This window comes from Halyomorpha halys, unplaced genomic scaffold (assembly GCF_000696795.3).
Source record: "Halyomorpha halys isolate HHAL.00 unplaced genomic scaffold, Hhal_1.1 Scaffold908.1, whole genome shotgun sequence".
In the NCBI taxonomy this organism is placed as follows: domain Eukaryota; kingdom Metazoa; phylum Arthropoda; class Insecta; order Hemiptera; family Pentatomidae; genus Halyomorpha; species Halyomorpha halys.
This window is the reverse complement of record NW_027115706.1, coordinates 166,658-186,221: the sequence shown is the minus strand read 5'-3', so window position 1 is coordinate 186,221 and position 19,564 is coordinate 166,658. Positions and strand designations below refer to the sequence as shown.

Here is a 19,564-nt window from a genome sequence, read left to right as displayed (position 1 = left end):
TATTTGTAAATAAAGTGTGGATGAGCTCTATGATCCCTATTATTATAGCGTATAAATATGATAGAATTTAATATTACACACTAAAAATATTTTTTAAAAAAGTTATCTATCAATGTAGTAATTACTGCGCAATTTTGCTGTCGAACAAACAATAAGAAATTATTTTTCTTTGTAATATTAACAACGTTTAAGATAGAACACATTGTTGCTAGTAGAAATGATCATATCCATTTATGTTTCTAGGCACCATGATTTTTTAAAAATGTTCCTACCACAATGTTTAATATGAGTATTACATAACTAATGCAATTACAGCGGTATTATGATTGTAATTTTTCAAATATTTGATTTATTCATTTTCGTAATTTGGGAGATGGAGAAATCAGAATTTTCGAAAATGTGGAGTATTGACGATACAATATTCAGTGAGCTTGACAAGAGAAAATGACAATTATAAAGAAGAGAAATCAAGCTGCTACGATGGGTTAAAATAATCAGCCGCAGATCGGACTAAAACGGCGTCCATGCAGAACAAGGAAAATATAGAAAAGAAAAGTAAAAATCCTCGGAATTAATGGATGAATTGTTTTGTTGCTTTCGTAGAAACATAGAAAGCAATTATCATTAGTTTCTTTAAAGTTATTTTAATGATTCAGAAATATAAATATATTATAACCGAATGAAATTTAATTAAATGGCGAGAAGGTAGAGAAAAATTACTAGAAAAATTTTGTAAAATTCACTGAAAATCTATGAAAATTTTCCTTACCACAAAGCTCAATACAAACATTGTTTGCTGAATTTTGTATAATTTATTATCTTCGGTATTTTATTCATTTAGTTTTCAAGCTTACCACTTCAGCTTTCAATTGCGATACAATGTGATTGTTTACAGTACCTTCTATAATATTCCTCCAATTAATGTTTTTAAAAAAAACAAAACATATTTTATAACCTAATTACGTAGGAGGTGCAAAATAATTTTAAAAAGAAATTACCAAACACATATCACTAAAGACTCCTTAATATTTTTATCTTCTTCCTTCTTTTGTTATTTCATATCTTCCTATTTGAAAATTTCTTTTTCTGTGTACGTAATTATCTATATTTTAATGTTAGATGTAGCTACATTACTTGAACAGTGGCACATCTTACAAAAAAAAAATGTTGACTAGCCCTCAAGCATCAAAAAAAGTCAAATGACACAGTAGAAATTTTTCCAGCGTTACGTTAGAAAACTTCAATATTTTAAAAACCATACTTAATAATTTCAATAAGCCATATTTTCTGTAATAGTAGTTCCAGTTCCATGTTTTTTATTTAATTTTTTTGCAACACATACATAGAACCAATTTTTTTCATTGATTTCAAAAATAAAATATGCGAGCGAAAAATTTCTATTTTGATGATATAATTGTTTGTCATAATTTATTGCATTAATGCAAAGCTTCCCTTCCTTCAACCTTCAGTAGAGAGGAATCAACTTGTTTTTTTTTTTTTTTTTTTATACCTCACTGAGTTTTGATAAGGGCACGAAAAAAACATTGGTTAAATCGCTAATGGAAGTGGTTATACATGTTGATATAGAAAGCAGTTTTCTTTTTGTTACCCCTCCTTTAAGATTAAACGCTATAAGGTTTTCCCAAGAAGGGTATTCTCACAGGAGGAAGTGTTTGAGAAAGGTTGGTCGGGCTCGCTGAGGATATTACTTCTTTCACGCAAACAGTGAAAGCGCATACTCTCTTCTTCAGGTCTTTCTGTTCATGTCAGTCCCTGCCAGGGATCGATCATGCAGGTACTAACAACAGCCTGATTAGCGGAACGAAAGGGAAACTCCCATCGTTAAAGTCTAAGGCCAAGGGTAATTATTCTTGTTTTTAAATAATATTCAGTGTACCATTATTAATACTTTTTTTATAACAGTTCAAGAAAAAATCTTATTATTTGCATTACTACTTGAATTTTTTAGTCATAACAAACTAAATAATGACCTAAGATTTGCACATTATACCATTCATGAATGTACTGAAATATAAAATACTTTGTCCAATAAGTTTTTCATGAAAGCTAATTTGATAAACACTTTTCATTCCAGTCGTTTCCAGTCACAATTATCAATTTTCTGACTTTTGTTGTCACTAAAAAAAGAAAAAATTTTTTCCCATATACATTAACCAAATTTTAGGTAAAGTAAATTGCGGCAAGGGAATAAATAGATTGTTACCTTAGATTTTATTAATTATTGTTTTTTTTAAATATTCCTAATTTAAATACTTACAATAATTACTTGTAAAAAATATAGGATCAAAATATTTTATTTTAGAATTTTTTTTAGACAAACTGAAAATTTTGGGGTAAAATATTTCTGTTGTTTCATTAAGTGTTTATAGGTCAATTTTTAATTTACAGAACAGGAGGCTGTTTAAAGTAAACAATTTAATATTTTAAATTTTCTAAATACTTTTCGGTGGAGGAGACGTACTTGCGTATTAGGTGAATTCCATACATTGAAATAAAGATAGTCAATCTTGCCTCTCTACTAGAAAATTTATTAATTAGAAAATTATCATAAGGATTAAATTAGGAATGTTTAAAAAAAAAAAAATTAATAAAAACTAAGGTAAGTCGGTAAATAGGGGTGAAGGTAGCAGCGTGGTAACACGCCTGTTTACCTACCTATAGATTGCGAGTTCGAGTCCCCGCCCCTATCCGGGATTTTTTCAAGCTTAAAAGTATACAATAATCACTCGCAATCCCCCTCCCCCCGGACATTTGTGAGGCCCGTTAGCCAATGGGTGGCACTCAAAAAAATAGGAGTGGGAGTGACGGACCCACCCTATGAAAACCACGTCAAGAAACGCGCAATGTATTTAAGTACATCGCGCGAGAACTTGTGCCTCTATGGTCTGTCGCGCCACGAAACAAAAACAACGAGGAAAGTCAGGGCAAGTGAAAACTAAAATTTTAAAAATTTCACTTTGGTATTTAATTTTGAATCTGAAGATTGAGCATATAAAGCTTTGTTACTTTATAGCATCTGAAATAACATCAATTTTGAATAAATAACTCTAGGTTAAATTAATGTACTTTTGCTTTGCGTTGGGACTTTACTTATTAATATATATATATATGTATATAGGATTTATTTTTATGATTGACTAACAAATAATATAAAATATTGTGATTTAGTGATGAGTTAGAAGAGATTAAAAAAAATATACAGCAATTCTGATCAAATTAATTTACATTATCTTTATAATCAATTCATCAGTAATTAATGTACATAAAATCCTTAAAACTAAACAGGGAAGGTTTAAATTAAAATTTAAAGTTCCTTGAATTATAGAGAACGCTGTGAATAATTGGTTACTTGCACTTTGGGCCAGCCCATTGTACAATATTTAGTATTAACAAACCTAACAAAGAATACGTAGGTACCTAGGTATACATAGGTACCTAATAATAGAATAGGTACATAGGTACATAGGTACCTAATAATAGAATAGGTTTTGTTATATGGTGGTGTATTGATTGTTGATAATCTTATAGAGGAAAATTAAATGTTAATGATTTTAAATTTAAAAATAAAAAAAAAATAGGCTTTTAACTTATAATAAAGAAAATGACCTGGGCAGAATAGCCTGCAAAAGAAACTTTAAATTAATGTGAGGAAGAAATTATATTGAAGATGTCCTTGAGGATGGCTAGAATGGCCGAAACGTTGGACTGGTGAAAAATAAAGTGTTGAGACAATAATGGATACGAATTTTTGATTTATTTAAAAAGAATAGGTATTTAACTAGACATTCAATGAAAATACAAACTTAAAAAAAATGTATCAGCTATGAAGTAAATTTATTCTAATTCCAGTATCACATTTCTGAGGAGATAGCGGATTGGAAAATGAGCGGCGCCGAAAGTAAAAGTCTCCCTCATGAAGCGTAACATTTCCTTAACTGTTTCTAACCAACTGCGGACAAAAAGAACTTAAGCCCGTATTTTTTTCATTATCAGAATGGAAAGGGAGGAAATTGAAGGGGATTAGCCATCCGCTAGCTCCCTTTTCTTTTCTATTCAACATCACTTTCAGCATTTCACTTCCATCTACGTTTCCTATTCAGCTCCATTTTATTACGCAATTACCTCTTGGTCAGCAACTGCCTCGTAAATATAGTTATTCAGTCTCCGTTTTCATTTAAGAGAAGGCCGATGTTAAAGTAGTGTAATTGGTTAACGAAATGGCATCATAAAATATTCAAAACAGATCGTTAATAATAAGGATAAATAAGTGAGGCCATAAATGGAGAGAAGGAGAAAATTTCTCATTCGGTGTTGCGAATCAAGGATATTGAGGAATACTTTAACTTCCAAGTTAACATCGTTTATTATTTTGGTTTCATTTCAAGATAGTTTTACTAAGAAGTTATGTACCTGTTATTAATGCTTAAGTTATTCTGTAATTATTTTGATTACTAATTATTCATATTTTCTTGCCGCTGATGATAGTATAAGAGCCCAAGAAGTGAAAAAAGGCAATAATCTCACTCCAATTTTTGATTACTTTTATGAAAACTACGTATAATTGCAAGTCAAAACGTATGAGTCTGCCAAGTATCGCTAGGGGGAATAAAAAATGACGGCTGTTTCAAAGCGATAAAAAAAAAAAATTCATTCGGAGCTCTATATCTTAAAAAGTAGGAACAACACAAGAAAACCTAAGAGAACGTTATTTTAAGAAGAATAAATTTCAAATTTATATTCATATGTGAATATCATAAAAACTACTACCCCTACGAATATAAGTGTCATAAACTACTTTATAGAATATTAAATTTCCTTTATTTTGAGTGTTGGCAGACATATGTACGTCTTATGGGTCTAGAGATATATTTTTTCAAAAATCCAACATTTTATAAGAACAACTAGAAATTATCATTTTGTGAGTTTATTTTAAAAACTACTACTCCTAAAAATATAAACATAATTAACTATTTTGTAGTAAATTTAACTAGCTTTAATTTTATTGCTGGCAGACATCTGTACGTTCAATGGTTTCTGAAATGAAGTTTTTCTTAAATCAAACTTATTGTCCGAACAACATTAAATCAATTTATTTTAGCAAATATCATGAAAACTGCTATTCCTACGAAGGTAAAGGTCATACTTCTTTATGGTCCAATAAACTAGCTTTAATTTGAGTGTTAATAGCCATCTGTACGTCACATAGTTCCTGAAATATAGATTTCTCAAAATAAATTAACTAACTACTAATCTTTAAGTAGATTTTTAAGAAATTTTGCTTTTTAAAAAGCTATATCTCGAGGACTATTGGTCATAAATAGTTCTTTTAGGGGTAATATTTCAGCAACTTTACTATTCTTTAAATAATGTCCTCTTAGATTTTCTAATGTTGTTAGTTTTTATTTTTGTTAGATATAGAGCTCCGAATGAAAAATTAATTTTTTATTTCCATTTTTTATTCCCCCTACCTATACTTGGCAGACTCATCAATTTTGACTATTAATTATACATAGTTTTCATTAAAGTAATAAAAAATTGGGGTGAGATAACTGCCTTTTTTTCTTCCCGGCTCTTCTACCATGATCTCTTACATGATTGGACTAATTTGAAGAAAAATAAATAAATCGGTAATTGCTATTAGAGTTATATCTCTGGTTAAATGCTCCAAAAGATTTTATAATTGTAATATTACTTAAATTATGTTCACTAGTTGTAAAGTAAATTCGTTAAAGATTAAAGGGTGATAAAATAAAAAAAATATGTTCTTTATAATCAAAAGTTTATTGCTATTATAATTACTTATGGTCAGTATTTAAAAAATCAACATCAAATAAAGTCTTAGTTGTTAAAAACATAGAATAAAGATTATGAAAAAAACAGAACCCAACATATCAGTAAAATAAAGTAGGTACCAGACAGATGTCCAGTACTCTTTTTACTGTCACTGATGCATACTTTTGTATGGTCATTTTTTTTCTTTGTCCATATTTGGTGCATGTTTTTAAATTCAGTCCAGTTTTTATGTATCAACACATTACACATCAGATATTGAAACCCATCTTCAATCTAACTGGTTTCATAATAATTTTCACCTTAGTGTAATTTTCTGCTCGATTTTCCATGTCTTCAACGAGCGAGGTATGACATTGTTCCTCTTAATCTGAATTATTTGAACAATCCTGTCTGACTGCTTTTCGTTATCTTAATGTTAAGCTCATTAATTTTTTTCTCTTTGCTTATTTTCTAATATATTTATTATTGCAACATGTTCAATCTATCCTGAAGCAATTTTACTCCTCAATCCATTCTAGATTCGTTATAATCTATAGATGGCAGTAGTTAAGGGACCCTTTAGATCGCGTGGCCATGGGCCCATGGCGTAAAGATGGTACGGATTTAAAGTACCATCTAGAGCAACATCCCACTACTAGTCCCATAATTTTTCAACCGATGGCACAGAGATTTATTTGGGAGCTAAAGAGCCTTGTTGTGAGTGCTTTCAGAGGGAAATAAAAATAATCTTCAATTTAACGCCATAATAATATATTTAGTAAGAATATTCGTTGTAACGCCACGAAAAGAAAGAAAGCGTGCTTTCATTTGCGTTTCCTTAAAGTTCTTAATGTTACACAATATTTTTTGTTTTCCCGTCTCATGAACACATGAATAAATAAATGGTTCCAACGAAGGATATCTGTATAACAGATGTATGTATATCTCGATATCTATACATATATATTTACATTTCCGGATATTCATGTAGAGCTGTCCTTGTGAGAAGAATTTACATTCAAATTTAGTCCCTAGACTTGTAGCGATTGGTTGTATTGATCTTATAATTTTAACTTCAATAAGCAATTCATTTTTTGAATTTATGTACTTTATCAAGAACTGCTAAGATAAATAACTTAAATTGTTACTTTGTTGGCTCATACAAATATTATTGCTATGATTATTATAAAAATAATTGATTGAGTTAATTACTATTAATATAAATAACTATTAACTATGAAATAATTTTTAATTCAGTAAATAATAATGCAAATATAACTGTATTGTAATGGCATGGCCTGAAGATGTAGTAAACACTCCGAAACGTTGGATAAACTTATTAATCTCATTTAATAGTCAATAATTTATTTATTCCATTATTAATGCTTTTTAATCAGAATATTACATAATGAAATAAATGCCTGCATGATTGGGTATTTCCTTTACTTACCTTCAAAATAACGGTACACCAACCAGCGAAGCAGCTTGTCCAATCTCAGAATCAACAATTCCTTAAATTAGTTTGAACTAGAAAAATGGAACTTAACTAATAAGAATCTTAATTATAAAATTCTTAATTATAAAACAACTCGATGAACGATATTATAGTTAAAGAAAATAATAGAATGTTAATTAATAAAATATCGATATCCATTTAATAATTATTTTTTTAATACATAATCGTATTGAATTCATGATCTTAATTATAACTTAGATAAGGGCTCATGGTATGGTATGTATATTTTATTGTACACTAATAATTTTTAGTGTAGTTAACAATACTCCTGGGTAAGGATGAATACCTAACTATAAGAAACAAAATTTCACTTTCCAAAATATGATGTATTGACTCAAGTATTAATACATTAACATTTGTTTACGTCATTAAGAAGAGTTTTTTAATTTATTCCCGAAACTTTATTTTTAATAAGAAATAAAAATATATAAAGAATTTGATAAAAATTGTTTGATAAAAAAAATAAATTATGCGTAGGAGAAAGTATCGGTTAAAATGTGGGTATATCCAGGGTACCAATCACACAATCCTTAAAAATTTTATCAAAATTTATTATTGAAAAAGTTAATAAACATAAATAAAATTGCTTTATTTAGAAAATTCGCAAATTACGACTAAAACGGAATACGGAGAATATTTTTTTTTTAGACTGAGAGTGCTTAGATTTATTTCTCTGAAACTAGACGAAATAAATACTGACCAACCCTGATGGTATTGTAAGTTGTACCATTATAAACCATCCAAACTCAAATTTAACCTGCTCCGAAATCACGTTCTCTGGGTTAATTATATAAAATAAATGTCTTATTCAAGTGTGGGAGATAGGGAACATTCTTCCCAGTAGAGTTAGAATCAAATGCAGCAATTTTCGAAATCGCCAACAACAAGAAACAGGATTTCGGTAATGTATCGCTTACTCGTTGCACTTTCGACATCAGTGAAGCAGAAAACACCAAGAGCTATTACCTACAGAAGATTTCTTCTGATAATGCATTGGGTTACGTGGTACGTATTAAGCCTTCTTGTATAGTGAAAGTGTTAGAGGGTTCTCCAACATCAGGAACTAACCCATTTAGCGTAACATGATGATGTCGGGATGAAAGTAATTCCGAGCCAAGTTCAAGAACGACCGTCCTCAATCGCTAAACAAACCAAACCTGCTGAGTCGTCCTAAAGTTGTTTTGTTTAGCATTATATTAATAAAGAGGATAAATCGAATTTACTTTCATTTTACATAGGGACTATATTTACTGGTAATTAAAGATTCAAACTAAAAAAAAAATGGTATACGACGGTTCGTGTTGTCTGGCCTAGACTGGTTGAAATTTCGTGGTGGACCCATTAGATGAATCCGGACCTTCCCATTCCAGGTAAAATATCTTGATAACCTGTAGGATTACCACTTCCCCTCTCCTTCATATGTCAGAATTGACCAGGAAGGAGGTTAAACAAAAATAAAAATAATATTGTTATGTAATATAACGTCTCCCCCTTTATATGTATACACCAAAAAAATTAAAAAAAAAAAAAACAACAGTATTATTATAAGTGAAATGTTGGTACTTATTTAAGCAGTATTGTTTTAATTGAACAAGCATCAAAATTGGAAAACATGAAAGAAAGTTTTGCTTCAAAGTTAGTCACCGTAACGTTCCCATAAAAAAAAAAAAAAAAAAATATTTTTTCGAATAGATCAACTTTCTACGCATTCCTTTCCCAATAGATACCAAATAATATAATCAGCGTCATTTTCGTTATGTTTGATCAATTACGTCTACTAAGTAATTGAAAAAATTAAAGAGGAACTTTTATAAATTGTAATGATGAATCATTTTGTTTTACAGACCAGTGCGGCGTGAGCAAAGTGACAATTAGCTATCGCCAACCTAGGGACAACTATACGCAAGGCCGGATTGTGAATGGAAAACCTACCTTGAAAGGGGCTTGGCCTTGGCAGGTGAGCAAAGTTTGCTAATATAAACTCAAATATTTTCCATTTCTTTTTATTAAAAAAACGACGTTCCATGCAGTAACAGTAAGGAAGTACTGTTACTTGAACGACGGTTGTGCAAGGAGGTGATTTGGTCATGATCACGCTCGACCGCTAGATGTTTACCCAATGAAGTGGATCGCGGCTATAGTCAAACACAAAATAATTATCTAGTGGATTTATTTAATGGCATGCCAATCAAATACTCGATGAAACTATTAATCTTATAATTTAAACAAAAACATAAACAGCGAAAATAAAAAGGACTACTTTTTTTCAATTATTTCTGCCAAAAATTCGGTTTATTTTTTCTTCTCCAGTAATCACTTTTAAATTAAAATTTACTATGCTATAGAATAAATTATTTTGGATCGATCAAAAACCAAAAAAATCTTTATTAATACATTTTGTTTTTTTAAAAACAAGGTGTATCTTTTTATATTTTGTAAGTTTTAATGAAAAAATGTTTTTTAAAATTTCTTTATTAACCTATAAAATATTCTTTTATCTTAAATATTACGTAATCAAGGAATTTCATGTATGTAATAAAGAAAGTATAAGAAGGATTTATTCATCAAAGCTTACTTTAAAAGAAAATACCGTTAATAATTAATACTAATAAATGAAAAATAAAAATGCTAGTAGCCGTACATATCAAGAGAGCATTGTATAGAAGACAATGTCAACTAAATGCATAAATGCATTCGTTATAAATAAAATAATTCAAGAAATGAGAAACTTCTTAGGCAAATATTAATACTATTATAAAAGCTTTAATAATTTTACCAATAGTGAGCATGTTGATAAATTTTCTAGTTTAGTTATGATACGGATTATATAAATTTAGAAAAATGCGGTGTTTAAAATGTATGTATTTAAAATTGTCATTGATACTAAATTGAAAGCTTGCCAGGTTTCATTAGAAGTACTGCACCCGAAGTATGGCCTCATCGGTCACTGGTGCGGTGGAGTTCTTGTCAACCCTTCGTGGCTGATAACCGCTGCTCATTGTGTACACAAGTAAGTCTTTATACCATAATAATATACTATATTTATTAATATCATTAACATTGTTTATTGCCTTATCGTTCCTGCCAATCTTTATTCAGTTTAATGTTCTTAAGTAATCGTACTGGGACTGCGAGGGCGTCCTACAGTTTACCAACTTATTTTTAACTTCATAAATCGGATGTACAACTCATTACTGTATTGATAAATATATATATGTATAACTTTTGTAGAGTTTGGTCCCCTTCTCAATTTTGTAGAAAATCTCCTCAAACATTTACAATATTTTGATTAAGTTCTGTCGAATTATTAATTATTTATTATAATGGAGAATTAAATTATGAAAACGTTTAGAAATAGTTTGTCACTTTCAATTACATGGCATAAACATTCTAACTGAAACGTCAGCCGGGGCCATGTTTTTCTTTATAAAGTAAAAACTAATACTACTCTTTATATTACTCTTGTATTTTTCTTTCACTCCCTACCTAGTCCAGGGGCACCACGGAAGGTCAATCTGTCCAGGGCTCTGTTTCATAATAAAGTACAAACTAATACTATTGTATAAGTGTTGTAGATTTATCTTAATTCAATTACCCTGACTTGTACAATAGCAACTTGTACATTAGTATATTTTAATTCCTGTAATATCACTAATAGTCATCTCTTTCATGAAAAGGATAAGTATTAGTATTATTAATACTCTAATTTCTACACTTGTACTATGAACTAATACTATTGGGTTTCATTATGAAACAGGGCCCAGGTCGAAATCAATTCCTTCAGGTGATATTATACTTTTAGGAGGGTCAAGTTTTCTTTCCGTGGGACCACCACAAAATAAAAGTCAACCCTCCAGACCGGATTTGAACCGGTGGCGCTACTGTTTCGAGGTTGCAAAGACTAACGCCTCAACTTCCTCGGCTACAAACGGCCCCTCCTAGTCTTGTACTTTGTACTTGGTTCAGTTTCACTGACTTGTACACTGCCGAATTATACGTTTTTACTTTTTATTTCATATAGTATCACTAATCACCGTTTCCTTCATGATACAAATAGTATTAGTACTTGTACTTTGTGTATTGCATACTTGTATTTATGAAATAATAGTATTAGCCTTTCTTATGAAACAGAACACATGACAGTTTAAGATGGGGCTCCAGGTATCAATTTTCATTTGAATCGGCTAAGTCTTTAGCGGGATATTTGCTAAGATGAACTCGGAAAAAATCAAATATATGGAAAAAAAAGTTGTACCCGTATTGATTATTAGATGTTCAATAAGTATCCATATTAAACTTTAAATGTTCAATGTATGTATTTCCATTTGGACATATCCTAACAGTTATCGGTCGATCTCTGTCGCTTTCAGTTAATTGCGTTGTAATGGCGTTGAGTAGAGGTTTTGACAAATTATGTATACCTACACAGTCAAAAGATATAGCTCAGCGAATGGCTCTGAAGTTAGAATCATTCGAAATTTGAAATAGACCCATCCTCGATAGATGATTGCTTAATTTACACCGCACTACGAAGTGCAGACAGCTATTATAAACTTAGTTAGCCTTCCCAGTGAAGAGATGATTGGTTCACTAATCGGCTCCGTGTCCCAGCGACATCTTCAACCTGCCGCTGCCGGCCCTCTGGACCGCTGTGCTGGGGGACTGGGACCGCAACGTCGAGGAGGAGACCGAGGCCAGGATCCCCATCGACGAGATCCTCATCCATCAGAGTTTCAGGAACTACCAGAATGACATAGGTCAGTTGTACATTTGTAGAAATTTTACTTTTTATTTTATTTATTATCTTTTTATTCAAATCTACAAATGTATTACATAAATATACAACGAGTAAACGTTATGTTAGTTATATCACAATGACATGATACAGACTTGTGGAGCATCTACCTATTGGAAAAACACAAATAACATTTCTTGAGTAGAAGGTCTTGAGGCCACCATCTTTTCGGATTCCTAAGAGGATTTTCAGATATTGAAGGGAAACCAAGTGTAGCAAAAAGTGAATTAAAGCTGTTACAGGGTTTATCATGGAAGGATTGATATCAGGTTTGGCCAACTTATGGTACATTCATTTTAATTTTGACAAAGTAAGGAATATTAGGGACTTTATGACGAATTTTGGATTGTTAGGATAGATAAGATAGGAATTCGATGGTTTTAGTGAAGCCACAAAGATCAACTCCGTTAGTTCAAGTAGGCCTTATTATGGTAATGTGAAGAGATTAACTTTAGGTAAGTTTAGGCCGTTTATCTAGTAAGTGTTGTAGGAGTCGGAATGGATGAGCAGTTTCCTGTATTTTCAGTCTTGACTGAGAACAAGCTAGTCGTTTGTCCTAGAACTACTAGGAGACAGATCTGTTCGACAAGGTTAAGTGAAGTAATATTAAAGGATACTGTAGAGCAGGAAGTCATGGGTTTACAACGAACTGTTTAGGTGATTTTATCGAATTTATTCTATTTCTACAGATTTGACACAATTTATGGGCCATTATTCACTCATAGCACACATGTGTCATCAGAATTTTATAAAAATTAATTTTAATAATCGTAGCATTAATTTTTATAATAGTAGGTTTATATATAATAGTTAAGAATAAAAAAAAAAATTAATACCAGGAAAGCTATGGCTTCTATCTCACTCCAGTCAATATGTTTTTTTACCAAGCCAATTAACTTTCTTATCAGGGATTCAATCCAGAGTGTCCATTCTCCCCCAAAACAATGGGGCATGGCCTTTCTCCCAAAATCTTTTATTACACTCTTCACATAGAAAAAAAAATGGATGCAGATCTTAGGTTCCTTGTTTATACAGGACAGGCATAAGCGCGTGTTTTTATTTGAAGAATGTAAACATTTTATCTTTATCAATCCCGTTTTGAACTTATTTGTATCACATTTCTCTAGACTCACATCTTTATTATCTCCTGTTTGCACTTATCTTTATCATTCCCATATTGTTGATTCTTCTTTCGGTTATTCTTCATATTTATAAATCCCTTTTGTACTAAAACTTGTCAATTTCTTTCTGCTCTCATTTTTATCAGTTCATCGCTACTAAGATCTGTTATGCCATTTTTTATCGCTTCTTTAGTACTCAATCATTAAATGAGCGCCAATATTGAATCCATTAACATTATCAAACTGCCTTTGTACGCTTGCTGACTCATGCGCAAAGTTATTTTCCTGGATATGTATTTCTAAATATAGATACACTTCTATTTAAAAATCGGCTCGTCCGATTTGGCTCATAGTTGGAAGAAAGTTGAAGATTAGTGGGGTAATGGTCTAATATTAGTTTTATCAAATTCCATTCGCTACTTTCAATTATGCATGCACAATCATATTTTTCATAACACTTCATCGTTTCTTGACATGGCTCGTCCAATTTGGCCTAAAGTCAGGAATAAATTTACAACTTGTCCAGTCTAAGTCTCTTTGAACTCCAAACTTTTTTTTTGAAATTTCCAAAATATGTCGAAATAAGCAATTAAAACATTAAATTCGGTTTATCACGCAAATAAATAGTAATATGCATAATAATGAAGTAAATATCTCCCTCCATCACGCCAATATAATATGTATTTCAAAAGAATTGCGTTGTTGATTTATTAGTGTAAGGTATTCTTGATGACATGTGTTAGGAGATAGCCTTATAAGTATCCTTGTCTGATGATAAACCTCTACTGCTGAGATACTCTTAGTCAATGAAATTTTGAGCAGATGGACATCTGGTCTTATTCCTTTGAAATACTGTTCCATGATCCTGAATTTTATTATCTTACGCTACAGAAAATAATAATATAAATAAGAATCATGCAAAAACATTTTTATTAGTTTATACAGATAATGGAGTGAATTTTTATTAATTAACATTGACTGAGCTTTCCTACATTTTTATAGCTTTAATGCGTCTATCACGAGAAGCTAAAGGCCTTTCTTCAGTTTGCCTGGAGTCTGATGGAGAATTAACCGACAGAATTTGCACAGCAACAGGCTGGGGGAGGAATGTACCAGCTGGCCCACTTTCTGCAAGGCTGCGTCAAGTAAGGGTCCCTCTTCATAAAAACTCCCTCTGTCAGGACAAGTATGGGCCAGGCCTTAAGATTGAAGACGGCCACCTCTGTGCTGGCAAACTAGATGGATCTACAGGGGCTTGCATTGTGAGTAAAAGCATTTTCATCTATTTATGTGATTATAATATCTATTATATTATATTTTGGATTAAAAGTTGTTTTCTGTTCATGTACCTATTGATAATAACCAGAATTATTATTTTCATAGGGTGATTCTGGAGGTCCACTTCAATGCCGAAGGCAGGATGGTCGCTGGTTTCTAATAGGCATAACATCATTTGGTTCTGGTTGTGCCAAGCCAGGGTACCCAGATGTATACACCAGACTCTCGTATTATTTACCTTGGGTGTTGGATAATATTAACAATTGAATCAAAAGTCAAAGTACAATTTGTATCAATGTCTATTTAGCTAACTGAAAATGTACTTAGTTCCCAGAGTCTTCCATTAGATGACATTGTCTGGCCCAACTAAAAAATATAAGTCAAATTGGTTACTGTACAAAAGATATCACATGATTTCTAAGATTCGAAGTATTATTTCTTGACTATGCTGTCAGTTACCATTAAAGAATCCAATGAGTGACAGATATGTTTGAATACATGCCTAATATAATTTGCCAAATAAACCCAAAACATTGAATTAGAGCCATTTTCACAGTTTGGGTTTACTGATGGTGGACTTTCATTATAAACTTAATTTATTTGTGAAGTCTAGACTTATTCAGCCCTAATATATTAGGAGAATAAGAATAAATAAACACGCTTAATAAAAAATAAAATATTAATAGTAAGTCCTCATAAAATAGACATTATAACCAAAAATCAGGCGTTGATGACCAGAGGGTTTTACGCCTTTAAGCAAAAATCAACATCAACAACATAACCAAAAATCAAGTTATTGTTACATTACGTCATGTAGTAGATTATTAAGTTATAGAATTAGAGGAGGTACTTGAATTGAAAAAGAATTTTGCTCAAAACTAAGAAGAAGCTAAATAAACCAGGCATTGGTTTAAATATTACTAATAAAATAGATTTCTGATTGTTCTTCAAACATTTTAACTCAACATATGTTTTTTAATTAATTCATAAGGAAAATAATTTTATTATTTTAAAATAATAAATAGCTAAATCAGAATTATTTTGGACAGGGAAAGTTTGTTTAAAATATATGTCAGTGTGAGATAATGGCATTTTATGATATTGTGATTTTATTGTAATTAATACAATGGTTAATTTTAAGCCTTTTTATATAAGTTAAAAATATATTTAGAAACTTTGTTCCTATTTATTCTAGTTTTTAAGAAATTTTGGAAGTATTTTTGTAAATAGTTTAGATATATATGAAATATAATTTTTATATTTATAACTTTGTGAAGTGTGTCAGTCAAGTAAAACATGGTTTATTTAAATAATTTTGTAAGGAAATTTTATATCACCTCCTAAAATAAAACATATTCATAAATAATTAAATTCTGTTGAAAAAAAATCATTATACATACCTGAATGGAAAAAGGTACTGAAGGTTTGAAATCTTACTATTAATCAGCTACTAAGTTCCCCTCAAAAATTGCATTATCAACTTGGTCCAGAGGTTTAAATTATTCTACTAGTAGTATTTTAATTGTGTGTGTGTGTGTGTGTGTGTGTGTGTGTGTGTGTGTGTGTGTGTGTGTGTGTGTGTGTGTGTATAATATATATAAATATACACACACACACGGAGACCATTTTGTGAAATTTAAGTATATATAGCTAGCAAATCAGGGAAACTTCAACTGTTCATTTCCATTCAATACTGGGATTTGAAATATTTTAGACTGTAATGCTTCCTCATACTATAGATGTCTATATAAAGTTAACAAGTGAGAGTAAATGAAAGGTGTTATTTGTCATGCATTTTCTGATTACTTTTTCAGTGATGTTCCTTGCTATTTAAGGCCTTTAATTTCCAAAAAGTTGGACATTCTAGTAAGATGGAAAATCAAATTGTTTACATTTATTGAAGAAACAGCTGCTTTATATGCTACATTGCTTAACTCAAGAGATAAAATCAATACAAGCATATTCAAAGGGTTAAAGAAGGTATGTTAGGTGGTAGGAACATTTGAACAAAAAGGTATGTTAGATGGTAGGAACATTTGAACAAAAAGGTATGTTAGATGGTAGGAACATTTGAACAAAAAGGTATGTTAGGTGGTAGGAACATTTAAACAAAAAGGTATGTTAGATGGTAGGAACATGTGAACAAAAAGGTATGTTAGGTGGTAGGAACATTTGAACAAAAAGGTATGTTAGATGGTAGGAACATTTGAACAAAAAGGTATGTTAGGTGGTAGGAACATTTAAACAAAAAGGTATGTTAGATGGTAGGAACATGTGAACAAAAAGGTATGTTAGGTGGTAGGAACATTTGAACAAACCAAACTAAAATCATGGAAGATTAAGGAAAAACAGATGATAAGTCTCTCTCTAAGGAAGGAATCTTATTTCTAGAACCCAGTCGAGGACGATAGCATATATGTGCAATAATAATAATGAGTATTTATCAGTTATTCTGAGTAAAGTAGCCATTGAGATAAGAAAAAAAAATCACTACTGGAGATCGTGTTTGAACAAAAATGGCCATCACAAATGGGTTAAACTTCCAGCTATCATTAATGAAAGGTATAAAAACTCCATAAAAATTAATTTCTTTAGTTAAGAAGAATTAGAATGACGAGCTGTAAAAAGTTAAATAAAAATAAGGAGTTAATAGTTTTAATTAATGAAGAAATTTAGACTCAATTGATGAAGTGTGTAACCATTTTATTGAAAATTATTTCCACAAAATATACAAGAAAAAATATGTACAATCATTTATATTATATTTACAAATGCGCAGAAAGGTTAAAAAAGAAACAGATATTCATTATCTTTAATTATATATAGTAAACAACAATCTAATGATTTCATTGCTGTTTATTGAGTTACTTATAAAATTTTACCTTTCTTTATAATTGATATCATTAAATCTCAAAAAACAGTATAAAACTTCTAAACTGTTAAAATTCATCAGCATTGAATATTAGTAATAATGTGTAAGAATTTGGGATGCAGATATACAACTATGAAAAATTAATTTGATATTTTTTATGATCTAATTTTTTAACTAATTATACAAATCTAAGTAAGATAAAATGCTGAAAATAGATATTCAAATAGGTATTATTATAACTTGTAAAATATTAAAGCTAGATAAATGGAATACAGTGCAGTCATAAATCTTGAACATTCCAGTGCTGTTAGCTTTATTATACCTAATATATATAATTTATTTTTTATAAAAAAATAAAATAAAACATATGAATCTGTGAAGTTAAGCTACGCACTTAATGCAAAAATACCTTTGAAAGTTTAAATCACAGAAAATAAACAATTATTTTTTATCAAATAAATTGTTGCATTTAAAAAACAACAATAATTTTGAGGCAAAAAAGAAATTTAAGTTGAAGAGACTTTTCAATAAGGCTATATGTAAGGAAAATTACATGATCTGTAAAAAAAAAAATCAATGATTTCCAAACAGATAAACATTTTTAAACAAGAAGCGGGAATTCTATAACTGAGGAATTAATGATTGCCTGGATCTTTTACATATTTATTTGACTATTTTTCTGAATATATTTTATTATATAAAAATTTCATGTAACAGGAATATATATATGTACAAGCTCAAGATGAAAGCTCATTTCCTCTGAAGCAGTCTATAAAAAGGATAAATGGTGCAGTAAATGCATTATTTACATCATTTAAAGAAATTATTATTATATGTTGGATTTAAAGCCATTTTCTACACTGTTCATAAAAGATAAATATTGTTATTTACACTTATATTGTTTTTTCTTTACATATACATACCATATAAGACAAGTGGTGTTAATATGTATATATTATTGCAGCATAGTATGATCATGTACAATTTCGATACATACAGAATATAAAAAAAATATCATAAAATCAGACTATTACATAAGTTTATATCCCTTTTAAGGTTTCATTTTACATTTATTTTACAATAGATGTTATAATTTTTCCTTTTAAAGCAAATCCAAAGCATTAGTTCCTTAGGTTCTTGATAAAAATGTTTAAGAACTTATTTTAATCGGTTATACAATAACAATAATTATGGATCAAATCAAAGATTTTGTTTATAATCAACAATATATAAAATAAAACAAGAAATTAAAATGTAGTAAAACCTCGATTAACCACAATAGAGAAGGAAAGAGGTGTATATTTATAACAAGGCTAATAGACCTTTATTTTAATAATATTAACAATACAAATGATCCCTCTGAATATAGAAATTCCATGAAATATGTATTGAATTTCATTTTTGGATTCTTATTTTTTGTAACAAAAAAACTTTCTGTAAAAAAAATAAAAGTTTTATGCTCCAACAAATATTTTCCATTTTAAAAATTAAAAATGTGTAAATGCACTCCTTTAATGTATATTTTGATCTCAATGACATGATTAACTTTTAAAAATCAATTTAAAATCATTTGGGCTTAACAATATCCTTGACATGGATGAAAAAGCTCTTTTCATTTGTTTTATTTCTTTTAAGAATTTACTTAGTTAAAACTGTGAATTTCAAATACTACAAACGTTTTGTAGAAAGAGACTGGGACAAATCAAGTTTTATTTTGGGAGAATTCGTCTCTTAAAAAAGTTTTAAATACAAAAATCCTCAATGAAAGAAATAATTTAGACAATTTTTTTTAAAAATATAGATATCTGTCATATTCCATATTTCTTCTTTAACCCTAAAAGAATTGCTTCAAATATAAATACTCAACTTTAATCATTTTTAGTATAGCAATGTAGGTATGGCGAGCCTGGGTAAGTGCATAGAGATTTTTTCAACTTTATTTTGATGGTAGAGCTATTTTCTGTGGTAATTTGAAGTTAATCGATGTTACCTCTCCCAACCAAAAAACTTTGAGAAAATCTTTATTTATGTCCCAAATATACATTTATCTCAACTTACCTACATCAAGGCAGATACAAAATTAGTTTTACAGTAAATTGAAATTTCTTCACATCAGATTTGGTAAAAATAAAATATTTAAACAATAAACGTGAATCTAAAATTTAAAAAAAAAATACATATATATATAT

The 19,564-nt window shown here is 29.8% G+C and overlaps 1 protein-coding gene across 1 annotated transcript in view; it reads left to right on the top strand.

Annotated features, from left to right (window-relative positions):
• LOC106687016 (trypsin-1) overlaps positions 1-15,573 on the top strand; it is a 35,589-nt gene extending 20,016 nt beyond the window's left edge. The window contains exons 2-6 of the mRNA XM_014430656.2: positions 9,154-9,266; positions 10,213-10,319; positions 11,921-12,066; positions 14,228-14,487; positions 14,609-15,573. Coding sequence (XP_014286142.1) covers positions 9,154-9,266; positions 10,213-10,319; positions 11,921-12,066; positions 14,228-14,487; positions 14,609-14,770 — 788 coding nt within the window. The 3' untranslated portion in view covers positions 14,771-15,573. The remainder of the gene's footprint in view (positions 1-9,153; positions 9,267-10,212; positions 10,320-11,920; positions 12,067-14,227; positions 14,488-14,608) is intronic.
• Positions 15,574-19,564: the final 3,991 nt, after the last annotated feature.